Source organism: Manacus candei, unplaced genomic scaffold (genome assembly GCF_025592945.1).
Source record: "Manacus candei isolate 608988 ecotype Guabito, Panama unplaced genomic scaffold, ASM2559294v1 h1tg000028l, whole genome shotgun sequence".
Classification (NCBI taxonomy): domain Eukaryota; kingdom Metazoa; phylum Chordata; class Aves; order Passeriformes; family Pipridae; genus Manacus; species Manacus candei.
The window spans coordinates 8,098,521-8,119,333 of NW_026138076.1; the positions used below are offsets into that span (position 1 = coordinate 8,098,521).

General features: G+C 35.7%; 1 protein-coding gene across 2 annotated transcripts; it reads left to right on the forward strand.

The window, feature by feature from the left end:
• Nucleotides 1–1,287: 1,287 nt before the first annotated feature.
• Nucleotides 1,288–20,448, forward strand: GUF1 (GTP binding elongation factor GUF1). Of its 2 annotated transcripts, XM_051789993.1 has the most exons (17): nt 1,288–1,548; nt 2,196–2,307; nt 3,896–4,044; nt 4,267–4,347; nt 5,903–5,980; nt 6,804–6,887; nt 7,372–7,436; nt 8,591–8,794; nt 10,138–10,277; nt 11,379–11,502; nt 11,873–12,005; nt 12,736–12,879; nt 13,892–14,025; nt 15,909–16,010; nt 18,077–18,196; nt 19,110–19,146; nt 20,107–20,448. In XM_051789993.1, the coding sequence occupies exons 1-17, from the start codon at nt 1,420–1,422 to the stop codon at nt 20,242–20,244; spliced, it is 1,974 nt and encodes a 657-aa protein (XP_051645953.1). In that variant the 5' UTR covers nt 1,288–1,419; the 3' UTR covers nt 20,245–20,448. The 2 variants fall into 2 exon arrangements, with proteins under 2 accessions (XP_051645953.1, XP_051645954.1); XM_051789994.1 differs by lacking the exons at nt 1,288–1,548; nt 2,196–2,307; nt 3,896–4,044; ... (3 more) ...; nt 7,372–7,436; nt 8,591–8,794 and adding an exon at nt 9,162–9,282.
• The last annotated feature ends 365 nt before the right edge of the window (nt 20,449–20,813 follow it).

Genomic DNA, 20,813 nt, shown 5'->3' on the forward strand with positions numbered 1-20,813 from the left:
ATACAACTGTTAAAACTCAGGCTATCATACCGTGTCAGTTAGGGAATATATTTGTTTCTCTTGAACACAATCCAGGAAATAACATGTAACACTGATTGATTTGCAATTATGACAATCACATTTTTTCTTCAACTTAAATAGTTATTGGTAGGACATTTAACACTGCATTTGTGTGTAGCTGTAATAAGACACTTGGGAATCAGACAAGAAATTCATGCTTATATTTTGGTTTTGCCTCGTTAGTCATTAATCTGTTAATATTTGAATTTACCATTTATATGGCTGGCTTCAATGTTAGTCAATATAGCTAGAGACAGGTACATTTACTTTATCTTCATTAAAACTGTTGGCTTTTGAAGTTCAGGAAAGGTGTACATCCATGCATCGCATTTTGACATATAAATGGATCACTTGAAAATTCATCTTTCTTCTACTTGCTTGCTGTCCCATATATACTTTAATATTTATTATTCTTCTGAACTGTACATCTTTGCATAATAGTAGTATGTTCTACAGCTCTACAGAACTCAGAGCAAATTGATCGAAAATCTTAATATTCACTTCATATATTATCCAAGCTGAAAAGTGAAGCTAAAGACAGATGAATGCAATTTTTGTGCTCTATCCTGGCTTAGGATGGACCACCAATCTGAACTTCAAGTTAACAGTACATGCAATACTTTTGTTCATATAACTAGGAGTCATTCTGGAAATGCAGTTCCATTCCTGCTTTTCTTCATTTATTTCAGAACTCTAAAATACATGCAGCTGCAAATAGCTTTGCATTAGGAACTGCTCTTTCTCTGGATAGACCAGCACTCACTCTGCAAATGTTCAACCCATGCCAACAGGACAAGAACAAGTTCTGGCATGAAGATGCAGCACATGAGCTCATTCAGTAACTACTCCAACACAGCTCCTTGGATCCTGGCTTTATTCAGCCAGCTTAGTGGGCATGTAGTGCAAATACAAGTCTTGATTCTCTAAGGAGTAGATATGGAGTGCAAATACAACCTTTAGTCATGCTGTTTGGTTCGAATTATGGTTTTTTGAGTATTTTTGTGACTATGCAACTTTGTGCGGACATTTTGTTACACATCGTGAACAACGTGTGCTGCTAATGTGATGTGCAATTTAGCTACCCCTGCAATTGATGTGGAATAGCCACAAGCGGCCAAAGCGGCAGACGCGCAATGAAACGAATCCCTCTGCAATGCCATTAAAGAAGTCCCGCCGCGTCCCGGACGTGCGTGGGGAGGTGCTGGAGCTCCGACCGCTTCCGCTCCCGCTGGGGGCGCTTCCGGCGCGGCAGCGCTGCGGCCGCCGCTGTTCCGGCCACCTCTGTTCCCGCCGCCCCGTCCGTGCCGCGGCGCGGTCCCGCCGTGGGGCTGTGAGGGGGCGAGCCCGGCCCCGAGCGCGATGGCCCTCGCCGGCAGGACAGCGGCGTGGTGGGCGCGGCTGGGGAGCCCCTGCCCCGCCGCCGCCCCGCTCTGCCTTGCGGCCTGGCTGCCCGCGGCGGGCCGGCGGCGGTACAGCTCCCGCGGCAAGGTGCGTCCGCAGGGACGGGGGGGAGGAGGGAGAGGTGGGTCGGGGACGCGGTTTCGCCTGCCCGAAGTTGTCCTGCGGAGGGCCTGCGTGTGGCAGGCGGCCTTTCCAGGCACGCCGTGTGGATGTCCAGGTGTTGGAAAGATAAACTGCTTGTTAGAATTGCCTTGTTGAGGTTTAGGGCTTGACATGCTTCAATGGTCTCAGACCTAGGGGCGAGTTTGCGGGCCACATGGACATTCGGCAGAACTCCCTAGATAAGGAAGAAGCTGATAAAGCCAACTCAGCAAGTGTGCTGGGTGAAAGATAATTCTGGTAAGGGGAGATCACGACCACAGAGTCGTGACCACCCACCCATGAAATCCACCAACTCTAGAAAAAGACTGCACCTGGGGACTAACTAGCATAAGTGAGGGAATCAGATCCCTGTGTACATGAGAACATGTACACATGTTCTTTCACACACTTTCTGATTATTCAGAGTGATAAATTCATTTGCATGACTGAAGCATTTTAAACAATGGTGACAAGTTTTTGTATCTCTATTCAACCTGTGCCTACTCTAGAGAAAAGAAATTTTTTAAAGGCCAGGTCATATTGTACATAGAGACTGTAATCATGATTTAATAAAAGAAATTTCTGTTTTTCAGGAAAAATTAGACATGTCAATATATCCGGTTGAAAGCATTAGAAACTTCAGTATTATAGCTCACGTGGATCATGGCAAAAGTACACTAGCAGACAGATTGTTGGAAATTACAGGTAGGTGTTCTTATTTTATACTACCTTTTCTTGATATGGAAGGTGATGTCTAAGTTTCTGTATCTTTGATTGTTACTAAAATTTCTAATATCTTTCTTCTAATGCCAGGTTACTTATGCTTTTAGGCTCTCAGTTGTGTAGTGTTACACATATGATGGACTTTGTCATTGAGATCTGCCTACCTGCAGGCGTAAGGAAGTGTGTAATTCACTCAAGGAAGTACGTATTTTGGAAAGAGACTGAAAAGGAGTGTACTTCCTTGTTTAAGATTTTACTCCTGTCATCCATTAGATCAGTACACAGCAAGTTTGTGATGTTTACTGCCAGTGGTAGGGGTGGACTGTCACAGCCTAAAGGTTCTGGACAGTAGTTTTCAAACATGTCATTGAAAGTGAGGGACTTCAGCTACTTATACTTAGATGAAAGTAATGATGTGTCCTGTTGTGAGCAAACCATTCTTAACTGCCTTCCGTGCTGCTGGAGTTCACTGATATTGCAGCTGGTATGATGCTGCACTGTAAGTTTTAGAAATCATAGAATCAGCTGGGTTGGAAAGGACCTCCAAGATCATCAAGTCCAACACTTGATCCACTACCGCCGTGTTTACTAGACCATATGGTGATGCAGCCCTATGTTGATTTAGATTCAGTGTGTACAAAGCTACCAGTAACTGAATGTAAATTCCAGGGATTCTCAGCTCATACACAGACTTGCCTTTTTTGTTCACTCTGAGTGTCGGTGAATTTGTGTTACATTAATCTTCAGAGTCATTTATTTTGACTTCACCAGAGTGCTTCTTGGACTTCAGTGGTTTTATTTCTATGTTATTGTTGAGGATAAGGAAAATGCCCCGTTTAAAAGAAAAGTGAGGAAAAAAGTGCTAAGGGATCTTCACAAGTAACTCTGAAACTAGACTTTCCTTGGAAGAGGTAGACAGAGGCTGCCTTAGAGGGTTCTCTAAAGTAGGCTGTAAAGCAATTGCTCTATCTCTGAAGAGGATACTAATTTCAGAGCAGAGCTTAAATTAGCTGCTCAGAAATACTCTGGAAGAGTCTTGCTTTTCTCATTTAAGGGGTGAACAAAACCTGGGAGAGAAGCTTTTGATCAAAGTTATTTTTTTGTTATTACCTCCTATTTTTACCTGATGCTTGTGATAGAATGGAGTTTGAATTCAGGTCTGTCAGTCTCTATGATAAAGCTGTTCTTGCACTTGAGATTGGTGCTGATTGGAGCTGTGGGCCATGGAGCTGCTCTTCAGTGATGGGAGGTTAAGTTTACTTAAATATAAAAATTATTTAGCACTGAATGGAATTTTTGCTTCCTAATCTCTGATTTAGACTTGGATGATCTTGTGTATCCTGCTTATTCAGCACAGTATTTTATATAACTTAATACATAAAATTTATTTAGCAAATGTAAGGAGTGAAGCATAGTTTTATTTTAGATTAAAAATCTTAGTTTAGCTTAATCACATGGAAAAGCTTCATTTGCAGCTACAAGTCTTGAGTTTTCTGCTTAATGGCGTTTATTTTGAGAGCTAATGTAGTAAATAAGGTAATAAAGCTCTTTTTTTCTTTCATTTTTGTAGGAACAATTTCCAAAACTGACCGTAATAAACAAGTGCTAGATAAACTGCAAGTGGAACGTGAAAGAGGAATTACAGTTAAAGCACAGTCTGCATCTCTCTTCTACAATCATGAAGGCATAAACTACCTCTTAAATCTTATTGACACGCCAGTAAGTTAAATATAAAGACTGTTGAAATCACACAAAGCTAAATGTCTTTATATTTAAAAGCAGGAGATTTCTGACTTTTTGTGTTTATTCAGTTCCTCTTTTTTTTTTTTTCCAAAATGTGAACATATATATGAAAACATATACAAATGAAAACACAGTACAGAAGGCTTTGCAAAAGACTCTAGAAATACCTGAAATTGTAAACATTTGTTTCCTCCACAGGGCCACGTTGATTTCAGCTATGAAGTATCACGGTCACTGTCTGCCTGTCAGGGTGTCATACTGGTAGTGGATGCAAATGAGGTAGAGTTCTTAGTTCTTGTTTCTTATTTAGAATTTCAATATTTCCTTAAATAAGCTAGAGAGAAGATTAGTCGTGTTTGTTTTTTTTTTTTTGTTTTTTCACCACTGTTTTTGCCCCTCATTTATCTCCATAGAAGTATTATGTTGCAGAAGAAGAGCAGTGGGAGTTGAGAAAAAATCTAGACACATACCACAGATCTGTGACATAGCAGTAACAGCACAGGATTAGTGAAGAATACAGATCCTGTTTTTTGGAGAGTATTAACTTAGCAAATGGCAGTCTGGAGAACTTCTAGCTGTTGTACTAACACCCATTTGAGTACCTTCAGTGAACAGACTAGAATATGAGGATTATGGAATTGTGATTTTAAATATGGGCACATTATCAATGAAATAGTTTGCAAGAATTTTCTCTGTGGTGTATTTATGATTGTATTGTACAAGGGTCAAATGAATGCTAGTGTTTCCCACGTTTTATGAAAAAATCCAAGCCCAACTACCTACCTACCTATCAATGATTATGAACACTTGCTCCTTCTTAGCTTGATGGGCAAGTGGACTCTTTAAGGAAGCTTCAGTAATAAATATGTTCCCTACATGTCTTGACGTTTTTATATTTATTTTTTTTAATGTCACATTTAAATATTATGTGATTATTTGGTGTTCTGTATTTGTCTTTCAGGCAGAATGCTTACAAACTCAACTTACTAATTACATTTTTTTAATAAGCATTCTTTATTGCTTCTTTATATTGCCTAAAAAGTTAGGCCCATATATCCATAATGAATATCCCTATATAAGTAATCTTCCATTTGATCTGTTCTGAACAAAGGAAAGACAACAAGTAGATATTTTTAACTCCTTCTCTTCCCCCCATCCCCACTTCTGCCCTCTCTGATCCAGTTGTGATAATATTGCTTTATATTCTCATTCATTAGCATTTCTGTCTTTTTGTTTTCCCTGGTCTGGTACTTGGATCTGGAAGGGATCCTTTTCTTCTAATCAGAGCTGTTTTGCTATCCTTATGAAAGAAATATGAGGTATAAACTCTATCATTTGTTTTCTTTTATGAAAGTAACTGTAAGGTAAGTTGAAGATATGTTCTGATGCGTGGAGTAATTAGAGTCTTATCACAATGATAAACATCCCTTTTTCCTTGTCAGAGTCCATTTGTAAATAGTTTGTTGAGAACAAAAAAATGTGTTCTTTGAGATACCTGTTATTTATTTCTGAATAGCCAAGATCATAACATACACAAAAATATGTGCATAATGTATGTTATGTTATCTATAATAATTCTGTGAAAGTGGTTGCACATACAATATTATTAGTTTGTCTACTTCTATTCAGATTATGAAAAATTATAATTAAGAAAGTTGTTTTTTTTTCTCAGCAGTTGTGTATAATCAATCACCTTTTACTTATTTTCCATCTCAGAAATAAAAAAGTGGATAGAATAGTGAAGTAATCCTAAATTGTATAATAGGCCAAACACAAACACTCACCAAAACTCGGGAAGTTTCCGTGTTAAACTTTTATAATGCTTATTTTCTAGGGTATTCAGGCTCAGACGGTGGCAAACTTCTATCTTGCTTTTGAAGCACAGCTTTCAATAATTCCTGTCATAAATAAGGTAACAAAGGTTTTAGACTTTCCTCTTAAATAGTTGGGTTGTTTGAGTGTCTAGAAGACTGATAAGAAATGTACCCTGAAATAGTATATAATGAAAGTATACAGTTATATAATGAAAAAACTGTTATAATATTTATAATATATACAATACTACTACAACGTAATAAGAATTTTCTATATTTGTTGTCTGCTTAACATTTTACAGTAATTGCTTGGATGCTAAGTTTTAATTTCATAAAATACATGTAGGTATTTAAAAAACGTAGCACTTAAATACATGGCTTAGTGGTGGACTTTGCAGTGTCAGGTTTACTGTTGGAATTGATGGAGTTAAAAGTCCATTGATACTAAGGAGGCTAAATGAGCAGCAGCTCCATATTTGAAAAGTGAGTTGCAGTTTTAAATGAAATCCAAGAGTTATGTTTTATACAGTTTTGAGACCTGTATTATTGGAATCACAAGATTAGTTACTGCTCAGCTTATGTTAATTGCTTTTTGTAGATGTATGTTGTACTTAATATTTGGCCCTGTAAACAGTGTAGATAGCACTTAATGATTTCAAATTACTTTGTAAACTAAAGATTTTTACCAACTCTTGGACAGCATGTTTTGCCTAAAGAAACAAGCCAAAAAAAACTAGTTACAGGGAGGACCCTTCCTGAAGTCAAGGAAGGCAGACTTTCTAAAATTAATCTTGGTCATTTCTTGAAGACAGGCAGTATTTACTCATAAATACATAAAAGTTTCTTGTTGTACTTCTGGAAAAAAGTGCTGGATCATGTGAAAGAGTGATTGCTTATATATTTGCAGTTTGTTTTTTTCAGATTGACTTGAAGAATGCAGACCCTGAAAGAGTTGAAAAACAAATTGAGAAGCTATTTGATATCCCTACAGATGAATGCATAAGGGTAAAATCTCTTTAAGTTTTATAACATGGCTGATGGTATAACAGTATCTGCTTTGTAGCTAGTGAAAGAACATGTACATGTAGTAAATGGAAAGGGTGCCATCTATCTGCATGTCTTTTTCTGACAGATGAATTTATTTAAAGTTTGTCTCCTGTAAAAGGGTGGAGAAAATACTTTTCAGTTAAAAATTCTAGTATGTTTTGATGAATAGCATCAGAGATTTAAAACTTTCTCATTGTCAGTCTATAAATTGTTTTCATTTCTATCATAACAATAATTGCTATTCACAAGAGAAAACATTTAAGAGTATAATCTATGAGAAAAGAAATGTTTCATAGTAATAGCATTCTAAAGTGTCCTTCTGACTGCTTTTATGGGTAGTATTATCTATGGCCACTAAAACTGTCTTAGTAAATGTGACACTATTTAATAGATATTGAATGAGTGTAAGTTGTGTCTTACAAAACTGTTGGATTTGTTTTAGATTTCTGCTAAAAAAGGAACAAATGTTGAAAAAGTTCTTCAAAAGGTCATTGAGAAGATCCCACCGTAAGTCTCTATTTAATTGTATATCTAATTAACATTGTAAGGCTTATTAGGAAACCGTGATTTGCATTTGTATGGTATTGGTAGTAGTTTTATACTTAATATGCATCTGATTTAAAGAAAATACTTTATAGAGAAATGTGAGAGTAATCTAATGCTTGAACTGGTTAAGTCAATTTCAAATTTCAAATGAGAAAAAGTGACATTTCAGATTTGAGGTGCCTTTAAAAAAATGAATGTGTGAATATCAGCAGAGAAGAATTCTTTATTCTTAAGAAGTGGGATAGGAAAATTAATTCAGCCTGAAGTGAAAGATGAGAGATGAACCACTAAAGGTGATACTTTTGTGACTTTTTATAGCTTCCATGAAGTGTTTGCAGGTATGTGCTGTTATCACTTTTGAATATTACATTGTTAAAATGATAAAGGTAATTTAAATCTGTTGTGTTTAGAGTTTCATATCCTGAACCCGACCTTTAAAATAGACTTGTGAGAACTTGATGATAAAGCTGCTAAATTACAATTCAGTTTCAGTCAGCATATTGCTTTTCATTCGTTTTTTCCTGCTATTAAGTAATAATGGTAAGAGAGGGTCTACAGAAGGGCCACGAAGATGATCAAAGGACTGGGCAGCCAACGCTGTGAGAAAAGGCTGAGAGAACTGGGCTTGTTCAGGCTTGAGAAAAGAAGGCTTAGGGGAGACCTTATTGCCATATTCTGGTATTTAAATGGTAGCTACAAAGAGGATGGAGACTCCGTTTTTACTAGGAGTAACATGGAAAAGATGAGGGTTAATGGGTATAAGTTAGTCCTGAGGAGATTTCAGTTGAACACAGGAGGAAAATGTTTCACAATCAACCATTAGAATAATCTCCCCAGAAAAGTGAGGAAGATTCCCCAGTATTGGACATTCTCAAGATTCATCTGGACAGGGTGCTGGGCCATCTTGTCTAGACCATGCTTTTGCCAAGAAGGGTTGGACCAGGTGATCGTTGAGATCCCTTACAACCTGGTATACTGTGATTCTGTGGAAGTTTTGGGGGTGGGTGTGCTTGCTCACTCCATATTGAATGAAAACACAATGCATAATATATTGGGGTTTTTAAAATTGTTTTTATTGTTGTTTGTTTGGTTTGTTTGTTTGTTTTTTGTGACAGACCCCAGTGTAATACTGCTGATCCATTGAAAGCCTTAGTGTTTGACTCCACCTTTGACCACTACCGAGGCGTCGTAGCTAATGTTGCGCTCTTTGGTGGGGAGATTGCAAAAGGGAATAAAATTGTGTCTGCACACACGAAGAAAAGATACGAAGTCAGCGAAGTCGGAATTCTGACTCCAAATGAACAGCCAACACATAAGCTGTAAGTAAAATCTTCTTACAGTGGAACAAATCACAAGTTGGTGTAAGCTACAAAATGCTTCATTTTCTGTTTCATTTTTGCGCTGAGTGATAAAAGCTGGGAGATGTTTAGGTTTTTTTGTTCTTTGGTGGTGGTTTTTTTATAATTATTATTTGTAATTTAATGCTCAGTGTCAATCTTTTTCATTTTGGGCATGCTGAGGCAGAAGGTTTTGGGGACTGCTTTTTGGGCACTGCTGGGGGAGGAAGCCATTCTGTCATCTGTAGTACATAGAACATCTGGACAGCTACTTTTTTAAGGCTAGCATTTGATATTCTTATTCAGCTGTCCAATTTATTTCTAGGAACTGCCTTGCTTGAGAGTGGAAGGGAATGGGGCTTCATCTTAGTTATTGCTGCAGCATATGTTAAGGGTGGAAAACTTAAAATCCATGAATACAACAGCTTCCAGAAACTGGCTTCTCATGGCAGCAGTGGGAAGAAAACCAGGTATTTAGAATTAGTGGAGAAGTTTTACCAGTTTGCATCCAAATATGTGTTAATTGCTATTGGGGGATTCTCAGTGAGACTACATTACTGTGTCTGGCGGGTTGAGCCCAGCCAGCAACTACGCACCCAATCACCCATTTGCTTCTTTTTTATTGTGAAGCATGAGGTTATATGTCATGGAATATCTCTTTGACCAGTTTGGGTCTGCTGTCCTGGCTCTGTCACCTCCTAGTCTCTTTCCACCCCATTTGCTTGGGGAGGGGCAGAGTGAGAAACATAGAAGGCCTTCATGCTGTGCAAGCACTGTTCAGTAATAGCTAAAACATTGTTATGTTATCAAGACTGTTTAGTCACAAATCCCAAACACATCATCATACAGGGCTGTTCTGAAGACAGTTACCTCCATCCTAGCCCAAACCAGTATTTTACTGGGTATTTACTTGGTATCTACCATGGGTTCCCCTCCAGTTAGCATTATATGCTGATGGAAGGTGTTTGTCTCGTTTCTTCCTCTTGGTATATGAAACTTGCTGTGTTGACAGCTGGGAACTGTTCTGGCTTCTGTGTCTTAGAAGGAGCTTCTCAAGGGTCTAGCTCCATCTTTTAAACTGGGAATAATACAGAATTCAAAATCCAGGACCATAAATGTACTGTTCAGCTGTAACAGAAATAGAACTGCTTGAGGCAGTTCACAACTTTGAGGTGAAACAACTGAAATCTGGCTTCTGGACTATGGATATGGGCTTTTAGTGGGATGACTTATTTGAATTTCTGTCTGGGCTAAATCAAGTAGGAAAATATTGGAAATACTACTAATGCCAAGAAGCATGTCTATATAACACCAATTTTATTTAGATATGCAGGACAGGTGGGCTACCTGATTGCTGGAATGAAAGAAGTAACAGAAGCCCAAATAGGAGACACACTCTTTTTGTATAAACAGCCAGTGGAGCCTTTGCCTGGCTTTAAGTCAGCGAAGCCAATGGTTTTTGCAGGTGAGGAGTAAACCAATATAAAGTGGAATTACTTTTTTTTTCCCAATTACAAGAGAGCTGTTAGAGCTTTTAAAAGAATACGTGTGTATTAAGAGTTGTGAGGATTAGAATTTCAGCAGAGAAGTGTGTCATTTATGTAGCTTTTTGTAATTTTCCCTGTAACTTAACAGACAGGATTAATAATAGTTGCTGACTGGTTTTATATGAGTACAAGACTAACGTGTATTTTTTGCCATGATTATTGTTTCTAATTCCAGTAAACTCTTAATAGCTGGAAAAGAAAGATTGAGACCTAGAAGAATAAAAAAAAAAGTAATTTGGGGGGAATTCTTCGTATTGATAATCAGGTTTCCATAATTATTGTACTAATACAAATGCTACAGAAGGTGGCTTTAGAAGGAAATAAATTCTGTATATCATTATCAAGACTTGTGAAGCAATGTGTAAAAACTCACTTGAACTGTCTCATTGAGATTAGGCAGTCAGTCAGTGAATGTAGAAAAGTGTAATCTTCTAAATAATGTTTTTGTGGGCACATGTGTTGCTTCTTGGTGTAGAGTAATCTACATTTTCTGAAGATACAGTGATGTGAAAAGTGATAAAGTAGAACCTATTTTATGCAGTAATTATACAAACAGCTGTTTTTATTTATTTCAAAAAATATAGAAACATTTGCAACTTTCAAATGACACGTTTTATTTTCCATTCAGTCTTACCTTTGAAGAAACATCTCAGTGAAATCTGTCCACTTTTTCATGCATGCTTAAGCTATATGTTTACACTGCAGCCCTGTAAAACAGTGGTTATACTCAATTGTGCATCTTCCACAACTGTGAAGGATTACATGAGTACAGTGATCCTACCATTATGCTTTAAGTGTTAATTCTGAGGTAATCTAAAACTTTATTATTATGTTTTGATTAATTTTTATGAGGAAAAAGAATCCTTTTATTTTTTTTTCATGTTTAAGAACAAGTGGAATACAAACTAAGCTATTTCTGATTTTATTACTGTGTTCACTGTCAGAGGCATATTTGGAAGCTAAGTACACTCTAGATAAAGCTCTCTATCACATCGCTTCTATCTAATATATTTTGACAGGAATGTATCCTGTAGATCAAACAGAATATAATAATCTCAAAAGTGCGTTGGAAAGGCTGACATTGAATGACTCCAGTGTAACTGTTCATCGTGACAGTAGTCTTGCCTTAGGAGCTGGATGGAGGTGAGGCTTTTATACTGCTTTAATTTTTGGAACTGTTCATAAATTGAGAATGCAGGTTTAAGTCAACTGAAGACAATTAAAATAAATTCAAAATTAGGAGCTTTGATTCAACTTAATGATAGCTAAAGATCAAAAGCATTTTATTTTCTTACATTCTCTGTTTGCACAGAGTGAAATTTGTTGTGATTGATGGTTTTTTTTCTCCAAGACACACAGTATTCAACTTTAGGATTATTTTGGTCCTTTGGAGGTTGTTTGCGATGCTTGATATTGCCACGCTATCAGTGTAAATATGTTGGAGGGTGAAAAAATCCACTGAAATTCTAGGAGATATACAAATACTTTTACCAACAGGTTATTTATTTTCCAGATTGGGTTTCCTTGGTCTTCTACACATGGAGGTTTTTAATCAACGTTTGGAACAAGAGTATAATATGTCTGTTATTTTGACTGCACCAACAGTTCCATATAAAGCTGTTCTTTCCTCAGCAAAGTTGATAAAGGTATGTTAAATTCATTACAAATTTATATAAATAGCAGATGAGAAGCCTCCTATAATAAACACCTGCAGTCTGTGTTTAAATGTAAGCTAGCACTGTATTTCATAGGAAATATTAGAAACACCAGTATTTAACTTACAACTTTTTTTAATTTTTTTTTTTAAGGATGTTAACTATTCCTCCTCCATCCACTTCAAGCACTCTTTTTATGTCTTACACTTGTCCCTGAAAATGGGAATATAGGACACGTCTTGCTGTATTCTTTTAAGTACATACTGAGTGGACTGTATTAAAAGCAGGTGAAATAATGTTCCAGGCTTTATCAGGCAAAAAACATGAATGTTTTTAGGAACAGCTTGTAAAGCTACTGTAGGCTGGCAGGGTCTTAGTAACTTAGAGGATAAGGATGAAGTAAGAAGGAAGATCCTCACTTTACAGGTGAGAGAGAGATGTGAAAAGATGGATAGAAAGGCTTTTTGTATTTCTCTCATTTCCCAAGTAAAAAGTAAATTCTGTAATATTTCTATATAATAATATTTAAAGATATGCTGATAAGGGATTTCTATATGTGATGTAGAAATCTCTTCTGAAATTGTTCTAGTTTTAAACTTGGGTTGCAGAATGCACAAATGGTTCAAGCAATTGAAACATTTTTTAGCATTTTTTCAATGCTGTATTTGTCTCTTTTGCTACTTGTAAAATTATGCTATCTGGTTTACTTGTTTCTTTTTAGGAGTATGGAAGAGATGAGATTACTATTATCAACCCTGCTCAGTTTCCTGATAAACTTTCAGTATCAGAGTATTTGGAGCCAACTATTCTTGGTACTATTGTAACACCTCATGAATATATTGGGAAAATTATTACTTTGTGTCAGGTTGGTATATAGTTTTTTGTCTTTTGCATTTTTAAGCTCTTTACCTCATACTTAAAGTGAAGATACTAGATAGTATGATAATAGATATTAGTACTTAAATAGTATCTTTGACAGTAGTTATTAATTACTTTTGAAAGAAAAAATTATTTTAAACCTATTGTTTGTAACATTCTGAACTACAGAATGTATATATTGAAAATTAGTTATGAAGCTCAGACAATACAGTGCTTGGTCTGTACTAGTCTAACTCATATCTTGTTCTGTTTCCTGAAAGAATGGAATCTGCAGCAGGGGAATAAGATGTACTGTTTTTTTAGAAGTATATGGAAGAAAATACAACTTCTGTCAACACTTTACTGTGCACTCATGTATTTTTTTCAGTACTTCACTGAAGTAAATTTACAATAGTGATGGCCAAACACATTTCTCCAAGTATATTTGGAATATTTTTAATTGAAAATGTTTTAACTACCATGCATATTGTCTTTATATTATTTTTCACAATATTTTTCTTAGCTTTTAACATTGCAGAATATGTAATACAAAACAGTACAGTACTTGTATGTCAATACAGTGAAGAATAAAATCTATTAAAAAGAATTCCTAAAATAACTTTTAAGAACACCCTCCTGGGAGAAAAAAGATGAGCCTGCAAGCCCAACTGTGTAATACTCCAGTTTGTGTGAAAATCCAATTTCAGTGAGACTTTATGGACAAATAATTATACATTTAAAAGGCAGCAGGAAGCAGAAGTTGTTAAGGATTTCAGCAGTTCAGCATTTAGAGGGGATAGGCTTGAATCGTATGTTCAGATAAGTTACTACCACGTCATTTATTACAATGCTGCCATTTGTCCTGGGACTTCAGTGAACTACCAATAAGAAGGTTACTTTGGGGCTTACCATACAGGAAATCTCTTTTGTAGCTGCATAGCTGTTAATTTTAATTTGCTTTATATTTTTTTGTAGAAAACTTCTGTCCAGGGGAACTGAAACAATTTTTCTTTGTCTAGGATCGCAGGGCAGTCCAGAAGGATATGTTGTACATTGATGAAAACAGGGTTATGCTAAAATACCTCTTTCCTCTGAATGAAATTGTGTTGGACTTTTATGATGCTCTTAAGTCTCTGTCTTCTGGCTATGCAAGGTAACTACCTCCCCTGTTCCCCCTTCCTCCCTCAAGGGGGGTGTGGTGAAAAAAGATCTGAGGAACAGATACGGAAGGGCATGAGTGAAGAATATTCCTTTACGATGGAAAATCTGTGATGCAAATCTAGTCTCTCTTCACCTTTAGTGGATTAGGTTCATTGTGAAAATGGATGGAAATAAGTATGGAAAACATCAAAAGTGCATCACTACCTAATAATCATTGTCTTTGGTCATGTGTGTATTTTTCAAGTGCACCTCCTGAGTGGCACTGGCTCATCTATATGAGTTAGGTGGTGCTTACTTGTCTGAAGTGACACAGGGCATTTTCTGTGAGAGGAATCACTGAAACTGTACTACTTATTGTATTAACTGTCTCTTGGTGGAAAAGAGAAAATAACCAGATTGGGTATTTAAAGCTAGTAAAAACAACATGAGATACTTAAACAATACTTACTTTACATATGTGCTTTATTATGGGAAAAAAGTAAATAATCTGTATTTTGAGACAAAATTTTCTGTTGTGTGTGACTTCTATGAATTCAGAGGCCAGTACAACACTCAGATGTTTGTGAAGAGCCTTTGTGAGTTTAATGGAAGGGAAAATGTTGCATGGCACACGGCCTTGTGCCCCAGGAAGTGCAATAGCTCTCACAAACCTGGTATGTCAAGATATTAGTAAGATATATTACACAGTAGGAACTGGTATGCCTAATTACATTCTTCATTTTCTAAACATAAAAATGAATTTTATTGAAGGACTGAATTTGCTTTGAGTGTGTATTTTCTTAAATATGCCTTATAAATGTAAGTAAGACATGTTTTGCCCAGATTTGTAATATTTGCAGTAGAAGCATTAGCAAAAGTGGAGTGGCAAGGTAGAAGAAACAAGGGGTTGAAGATTTTGAATTTCTCTCCAGATGTAGCTCCCCAACTACATAAAACCCAACCTGTTTATCAGAAGCTATCTCATTAGCAGAATTATGCTGATTTTCCTTTGATTCAGGTGTGATTGCAAACAATGTCGCATTATCTTATTTATTTTTATTTCCTAATCGACTCCTTAATATAGCTTGTTTATCATTCTTCTGTTATATAAATATGTTCACATGACTATGATTTATTAAGACAACTACGACAGAAGAACTTTGAAATAATCTCAAAAGATTTTTCCCCTTTCTGTTCTGATATTTCAGATTTGACCAATTATATTGGTATTGGTGATCCTCCACATTTATACTTACACACAAGATCGATCTGTCTGTTGATCTATCTATATCTTGCATACATTACCTCTGTAACTCTTGCATTTTAAGAATTTTTGCAAACTGCCACACAGACAGCAAGACCCATACCTACCAAAGGAGAGTTTGGCAATTAAGTGGAAAACTTAGTTGTCAGAATGATAATAGGGGTCATATAAATGAGAGGATGAAAAGAAAGCAGTCCAGGATTAGTGTATGATTCCTTTGTTATTCAGGACATTTACTGTTCAGAAGCTGTGATGGAAGGGTTCTGTTTCCTGGAGCTTGAAGGAGCCTCCAACTGATAGAAAATAAGTGTTTGAATAAACCCTTTAAAAAACTGTATTAAGCATGTTGATTTCTGCTTGATTTATCTTGCTTAGTAGATTGGAAGGATATCCTGGAAGTCAGGATGACATCTTCTGCTGCACTGGAGGGGACATTATGTGCAGTATGTTTCTAGTCTGGTTTTGCACTGGGGAGATGTACTGAGAGACTATTAAAAACTGTACTCCAATTTTACTAAAAAGTTCAAATGTTTTATTAAGAATTGTGTCTATAATTTAAAATTTATGGAACAAAGAACACAGAATATAATTTTACAATATCATCACTAACTTCTGCACTGTCTTTTTTTTAGTTTTGATTATGAAGATGCAGGATACCAAGCAGCAGACCTAATCAAAATGGATATTCTTCTGAATGGAAATCCAGTTGAAGAACTGTCTACTATCATACACAAGTAGGTTGACTAGATTCTTTATGCCAAAGAAATAAGACTTCCTATTAACTTCAATGAAAACATTGTCTATTAATAGGACTTGATGATTTTAAGGGATTTTCCTGACCTAAACAAATGTATGATTCCAAGTGATTCCAGGTGTAGGTATTACTCTTATATAAGACAAATATTTATGAGCATTGAGGATTCACCACATCACCACTTTCATCACCACTGAAAAAGAGAGGCATTTTGTAATATGAAAATTAGGGAATACATACCATAATTAAAAGCAATTTCTACTTCTCTTTCTCAGTTTAAGTGCTGGATATCATATTTTTTGTGGCAAATGTAGGGCACAGAGGTGAAGGAAAATGCATAATGCCAGTCTTCTAAGGGGCTGGAAAAATTTTAAGTGCAGACCAGTCAAGGAGATGCCAGATGAATAATTTATGGTACTTCATACTGAAAGAAAGTTGGTTTTATTCTCCCAATAATTCCTGTTCTATAGAAGTTTGTTGTTATCTTGTCTCCAGCCTTAGTACCAGGAAAATATAAATATTTACTGGATGCAATTACCTCAGAAATTTTTTTTGATAAAATGATTCAATTTCCACGACTGTCTCACGAATTACGGGTGAGGATAATGCCTTTCCCATTTCCAGCCTCTTCTGACAGTTTTTACAAGGTTCCCTTCTGTAACTTCAGCATCCCTTTGCAGTAATCCCGAGATCAATCCCTTTTCAGTAATCCCGAGATCAGCTTTTTGTGGGTTGTTTGTTTTTGCATTCTCAAAATACTAATTTATAGTTGCTAAATATTGGCATATTTTCATATTTTTTTACATAAGTGCAATATTGAAATCTTTGGAATTCCGTAACTCCAGAAGGTTAACATAGGAAAAGGAAACCCTTGCCTTGTTCAGATGGGTTATGGGGCTGGAGTGATATAACTCTGTTGCATAAGATTGCTACTTAATGTGTTTTTCATAAATATGCAGTGTTTAACAATCTACCTGCATCTCTTACTCTGAAAAGATGCAAAGTGGAGCAGCTCACCTTGCAAAAGTTAATTAGTTATTTAACTTGTATTTCTTGATCAATGTAACTTGCAGCTCTGAACTGTTTCACTCACTAAAACTGATAGTCTTTCTTTTAGCTTTAGATTGCTAATGACTGTTTTTTTAACTTGTAGTCAGCATTCATTCTGCTCCTGCTGCAGGTATTCTTAGTCTGCCCACTGTAAAAATTGCATCTATCTATATATAAAGCATTATGCTGAATTACATTTACAGAGATTACTATAAGCTAGTATTAAGCTAGCAATTATTTGTTCTAATTATAAAAATAAATATCTGTATCTCCTAAAAGTGTAATGGTTAATGAACATTCTTAAGTACTTCATGCTTAAATCGTTTGCTCTGTACAGGTAGTAAGGAGTCACATTGTTGCTACCTGAAAATATGTAAAACTGATTTCAGCTGTATGTTGGTAAAAAATGTCTGCTAAATAAGGATATTTTAGAGGGAACAGAGACCCATTTCTTTCCAATGGCTTATGAAAGTATGTTAGTAGCTTCTTTAGATCTTTTTGTTTTTTTCTCTTTCCAGAATCTGTAGCACATGCAGATGCTGAATATAGTTGGATAATTTTTATTAGCACATGACAGGAGTACATGATTATTTTTGTTGTTATATAAAGCCAGATCTTTTAAAGTATTTCTGTAATATGTAGATATTTTGACCTTTTGGGCCTACAATCAATGAAAATTCTCCTTGACCTAGTTTAAAATTTCATTTGAAGCTGTAACAGTATTCAAAATGGCTTCAGTGTGATGGATAATCAGGATGTTTATTATAAATATTTTAAGGCCTGCTGTTAATGCAGTCTTATCAGCTGTTAGTATGAAACAGGTGACATACAGAGATCACTCATTAGATGCAAAATTATGATCTGATTACCTTATCTTTTGAGCTAAAAAGGGGAAAACTTATACTGAAATCCTTTTATCAAACAGTTTCGTCTATGGACATATTTTTGATGTTGCATCACTCTTTCTGAAAACGCTGGTTTGACTTCCTTTTTCAGTGATAAGGCATATGCCACTGGTAAACTCCTGTGTGAACGTTTAAAAGAGGCTATACCTAGACAGTTGTTTGAAATAGCCATCCAGGCTGCTATTGGCAAGAAAATCATTGCAAGAGAAACGTAAGTGAAGACCATCTGTTCCCTTTTTTCCCCTCCATAATTTAAGCTATGTAAAGTACAGATTTTTAATGTCTCACCAAGTTTTATACATTACAGTACTTTGATTTTAGTTCAAAGTTGTATTTTTCTTGTCTATGCTACCAGACATCTTGAAAAAAAGAAAAAGAAAACTAAACCAAATTTGGGCTGTGACTGTGATTAAAGACTTTGAACTACAATTATACAAAGAAAATGTATTTTTTATTTTCAATTGCTTGTGGTCAGCATTGCACTTAGTGGATAAAGCATAATGTCCAACACCTGTGTGTCCATTTCCTCTTTGGCAGTGGAAAAAGTTTCTTCCTACTGAAAAAAATTAGCTAGTTGTGGAATAGTTAAATCTCTGGGAGAGTCAGCAAAAAAAGAACTGATTTGTGCTGTTCCAAAGGAAATATGTTGCAAGCTGAACAACAACTTTTTCTTAAGCAGCATGCACTTCTTTAGAACAGTCTCCTTGATGATGTGTTTCTTGTCACATTTTTCTGTTGTTGTTTAAATAGGATTTAAATTGTGGTAAAATGATTATAGGTAGGAATTTAAGCCAAGGCGCTGTAAGAATTTGTGTTTATATCTATACACACATGGATGTAACACTTCCTATGAGTTATAGCAGAAGTCCTAGATAAAAAGGCAAGATTGTAATTTTTTTATGTACACATTATACACCCTATGGGGTATTTCTAGAATTAAGAACTGTGAATTGCATCTTCTGCTTAAAACTTCATCTCTTGTATACAAAATATGACAGTGTTATGATGCCGATGCATCTTACAAAACTAGCAGAAAAACAATTAGCATTTTGACAACTCAGTATTTAGCTTCATATATAGATGTTCTAATGTGCTAAAGGTATATATGTTATTTTATTTTACAGGCTGAAAGCTTATAGGAAAAACGTTGTGGCAAAATGTGTAGGTATTTTTTTTCTTCTTTTTTTTTTTTTAAATGTTTCTGACATTTGTAAACCTGCTAAGATGATAGGCCTATGTTTTCCTAGAAACCCAGCAAAGACATGTTCTGCTTGCACTCCTAAGTGTCCATGGAATTTTAACAGATACTTTTAAGCTTTTATTTTAAAATTCAACTCTTACAGTGTCTAGCTGCAACTGGCAGTAAGAAGGGATCAGAAAAAGTAATGGCTTTTTCAAAGTTACATGCTTGAGTGAACTCACCATGTTCTAATAGTTGAAGACAGAGTAAATATATGTGTGTACACAAGCATATGTGTAACTTCACATTTCCTAAATTGTTTTTCAGATGATAAAGTATAAATGTGCTTCGTAATAAAGCTTTTAAATATTTAATAGTTGGCTATTGACAAGACTCAACAAAGCTATAGGAAAAATGTGATACCTCTTACTCAGCTTATATTCTCTTAAGTTCTCTGAAGCAAATGTTGGAAATTATTGACCAAGTGTCCCTTTCTCACAACTGTAACAGAATTCTTCTGCTGTGCACATGTGTGGGATGGTGTTTGTTCAGTGCTGTACAAGGGTTTAGTTTATTTTTCTAGATAAAAGCACCTAGTGCTAATCAAGATGCCTCAGTGTGCCTGAGCTGGCATTCTGCTGCTCTTCCAAGGGGATATGGATCTGATGTATTGTCTAGTGTCAGCCAGGCTTATGTGAACGTGTATATTTAGGTAACAGAATTCAACCTTCAGGTGAAGGTTCCAAATGAACATGCTTACCTTGCTCCCTTGTTTTTAATGAGTGTTCTTTAGGCATAACTATTTGGAGTATAAAATAATCTTTTGTCTTAATATAACCAACCTTCCTGGCTATTTTTAAGCCCTTGAATTTAGTGTTGCTGAAATGTACTGTAGCTGCATTTGTCCTTTAAGCTTACTAAAATATTTTTCCTTTTCACAGTATGGTGGAGACATTACAAGAAGAATGAAGCTTTTAAAGAGGCAGGCAGAAGGCAAGAGGTTGATGAGAAAAATTGGCAATGTGGAAGTACCAAGAGATGCCTTTATACGTGTTCTAAAGAGAGAAACCGACAAGTAGAGATCAGTGACATGATCATTCTCTCAACTTTTTGCAGACAGGAACATAGTGAGCTAATACATGATTTATCACTGTGAGAGGGAATGTACTTGACTTTTAATGGTGTAAATTAAGTATATCTGAGAAGATGAACTGAAAGGACTGTGTACTTAAAATGTACAGATACTTGTAGATTATTATGAAATTAAAGTTCACTTGACTGAATTTTCATTGTACAGTTTTCATTGTATTTCACTGTTTTCATATTTTTAATACTTAAAAAATGTTTTATTTTTGCATTGCAAGTCTACATATGAAAGAACAGGAACCACATGGCAAAAAGGTTATAAAAATAATTGAAAGGTGTGTATAGACAAACAATGCTGTGTTGGTTTGTTTTTTTTCTTGTAAAGTTTTAGCTGTTGCCATAACAATATCAAGCTGCTTCCTGTTTTACTACTTCTAAAGTTGCTGTTGTCAGGAAATCATCATGATGCTGGGAAATCATATTGGGGGAGAAAAAAAATCAAAACTTTTTTAATGTACCATCGTGTGTATTTTAAACTTGTTGAAGTGTATAAGTTTGCCAT

What these genes read in the sequence shown, in the direction of transcription:
- GUF1 (XM_051789993.1), top strand. Translation starts at nt 1,420, where the DNA reads ATGGCCCTCGCCGGCAGGACAGCGGCGTGGTGGGCGCGGCTGGGGAGC. An exon ending in TAAATCTTATTGACACGCCA is followed by an intron (nt 4,045 to 4,266) that starts GTAAGTTAAATA and finishes TTTCCTCCACAG; the next exon opens with GGCCACGTTGATTTCAGCTA. An exon ending in CTGTCTACTATCATACACAA is followed by an intron (nt 16,011 to 18,076) that starts GTAGGTTGACTA and finishes TTCCTTTTTCAG; the next exon opens with TGATAAGGCATATGCCACTG.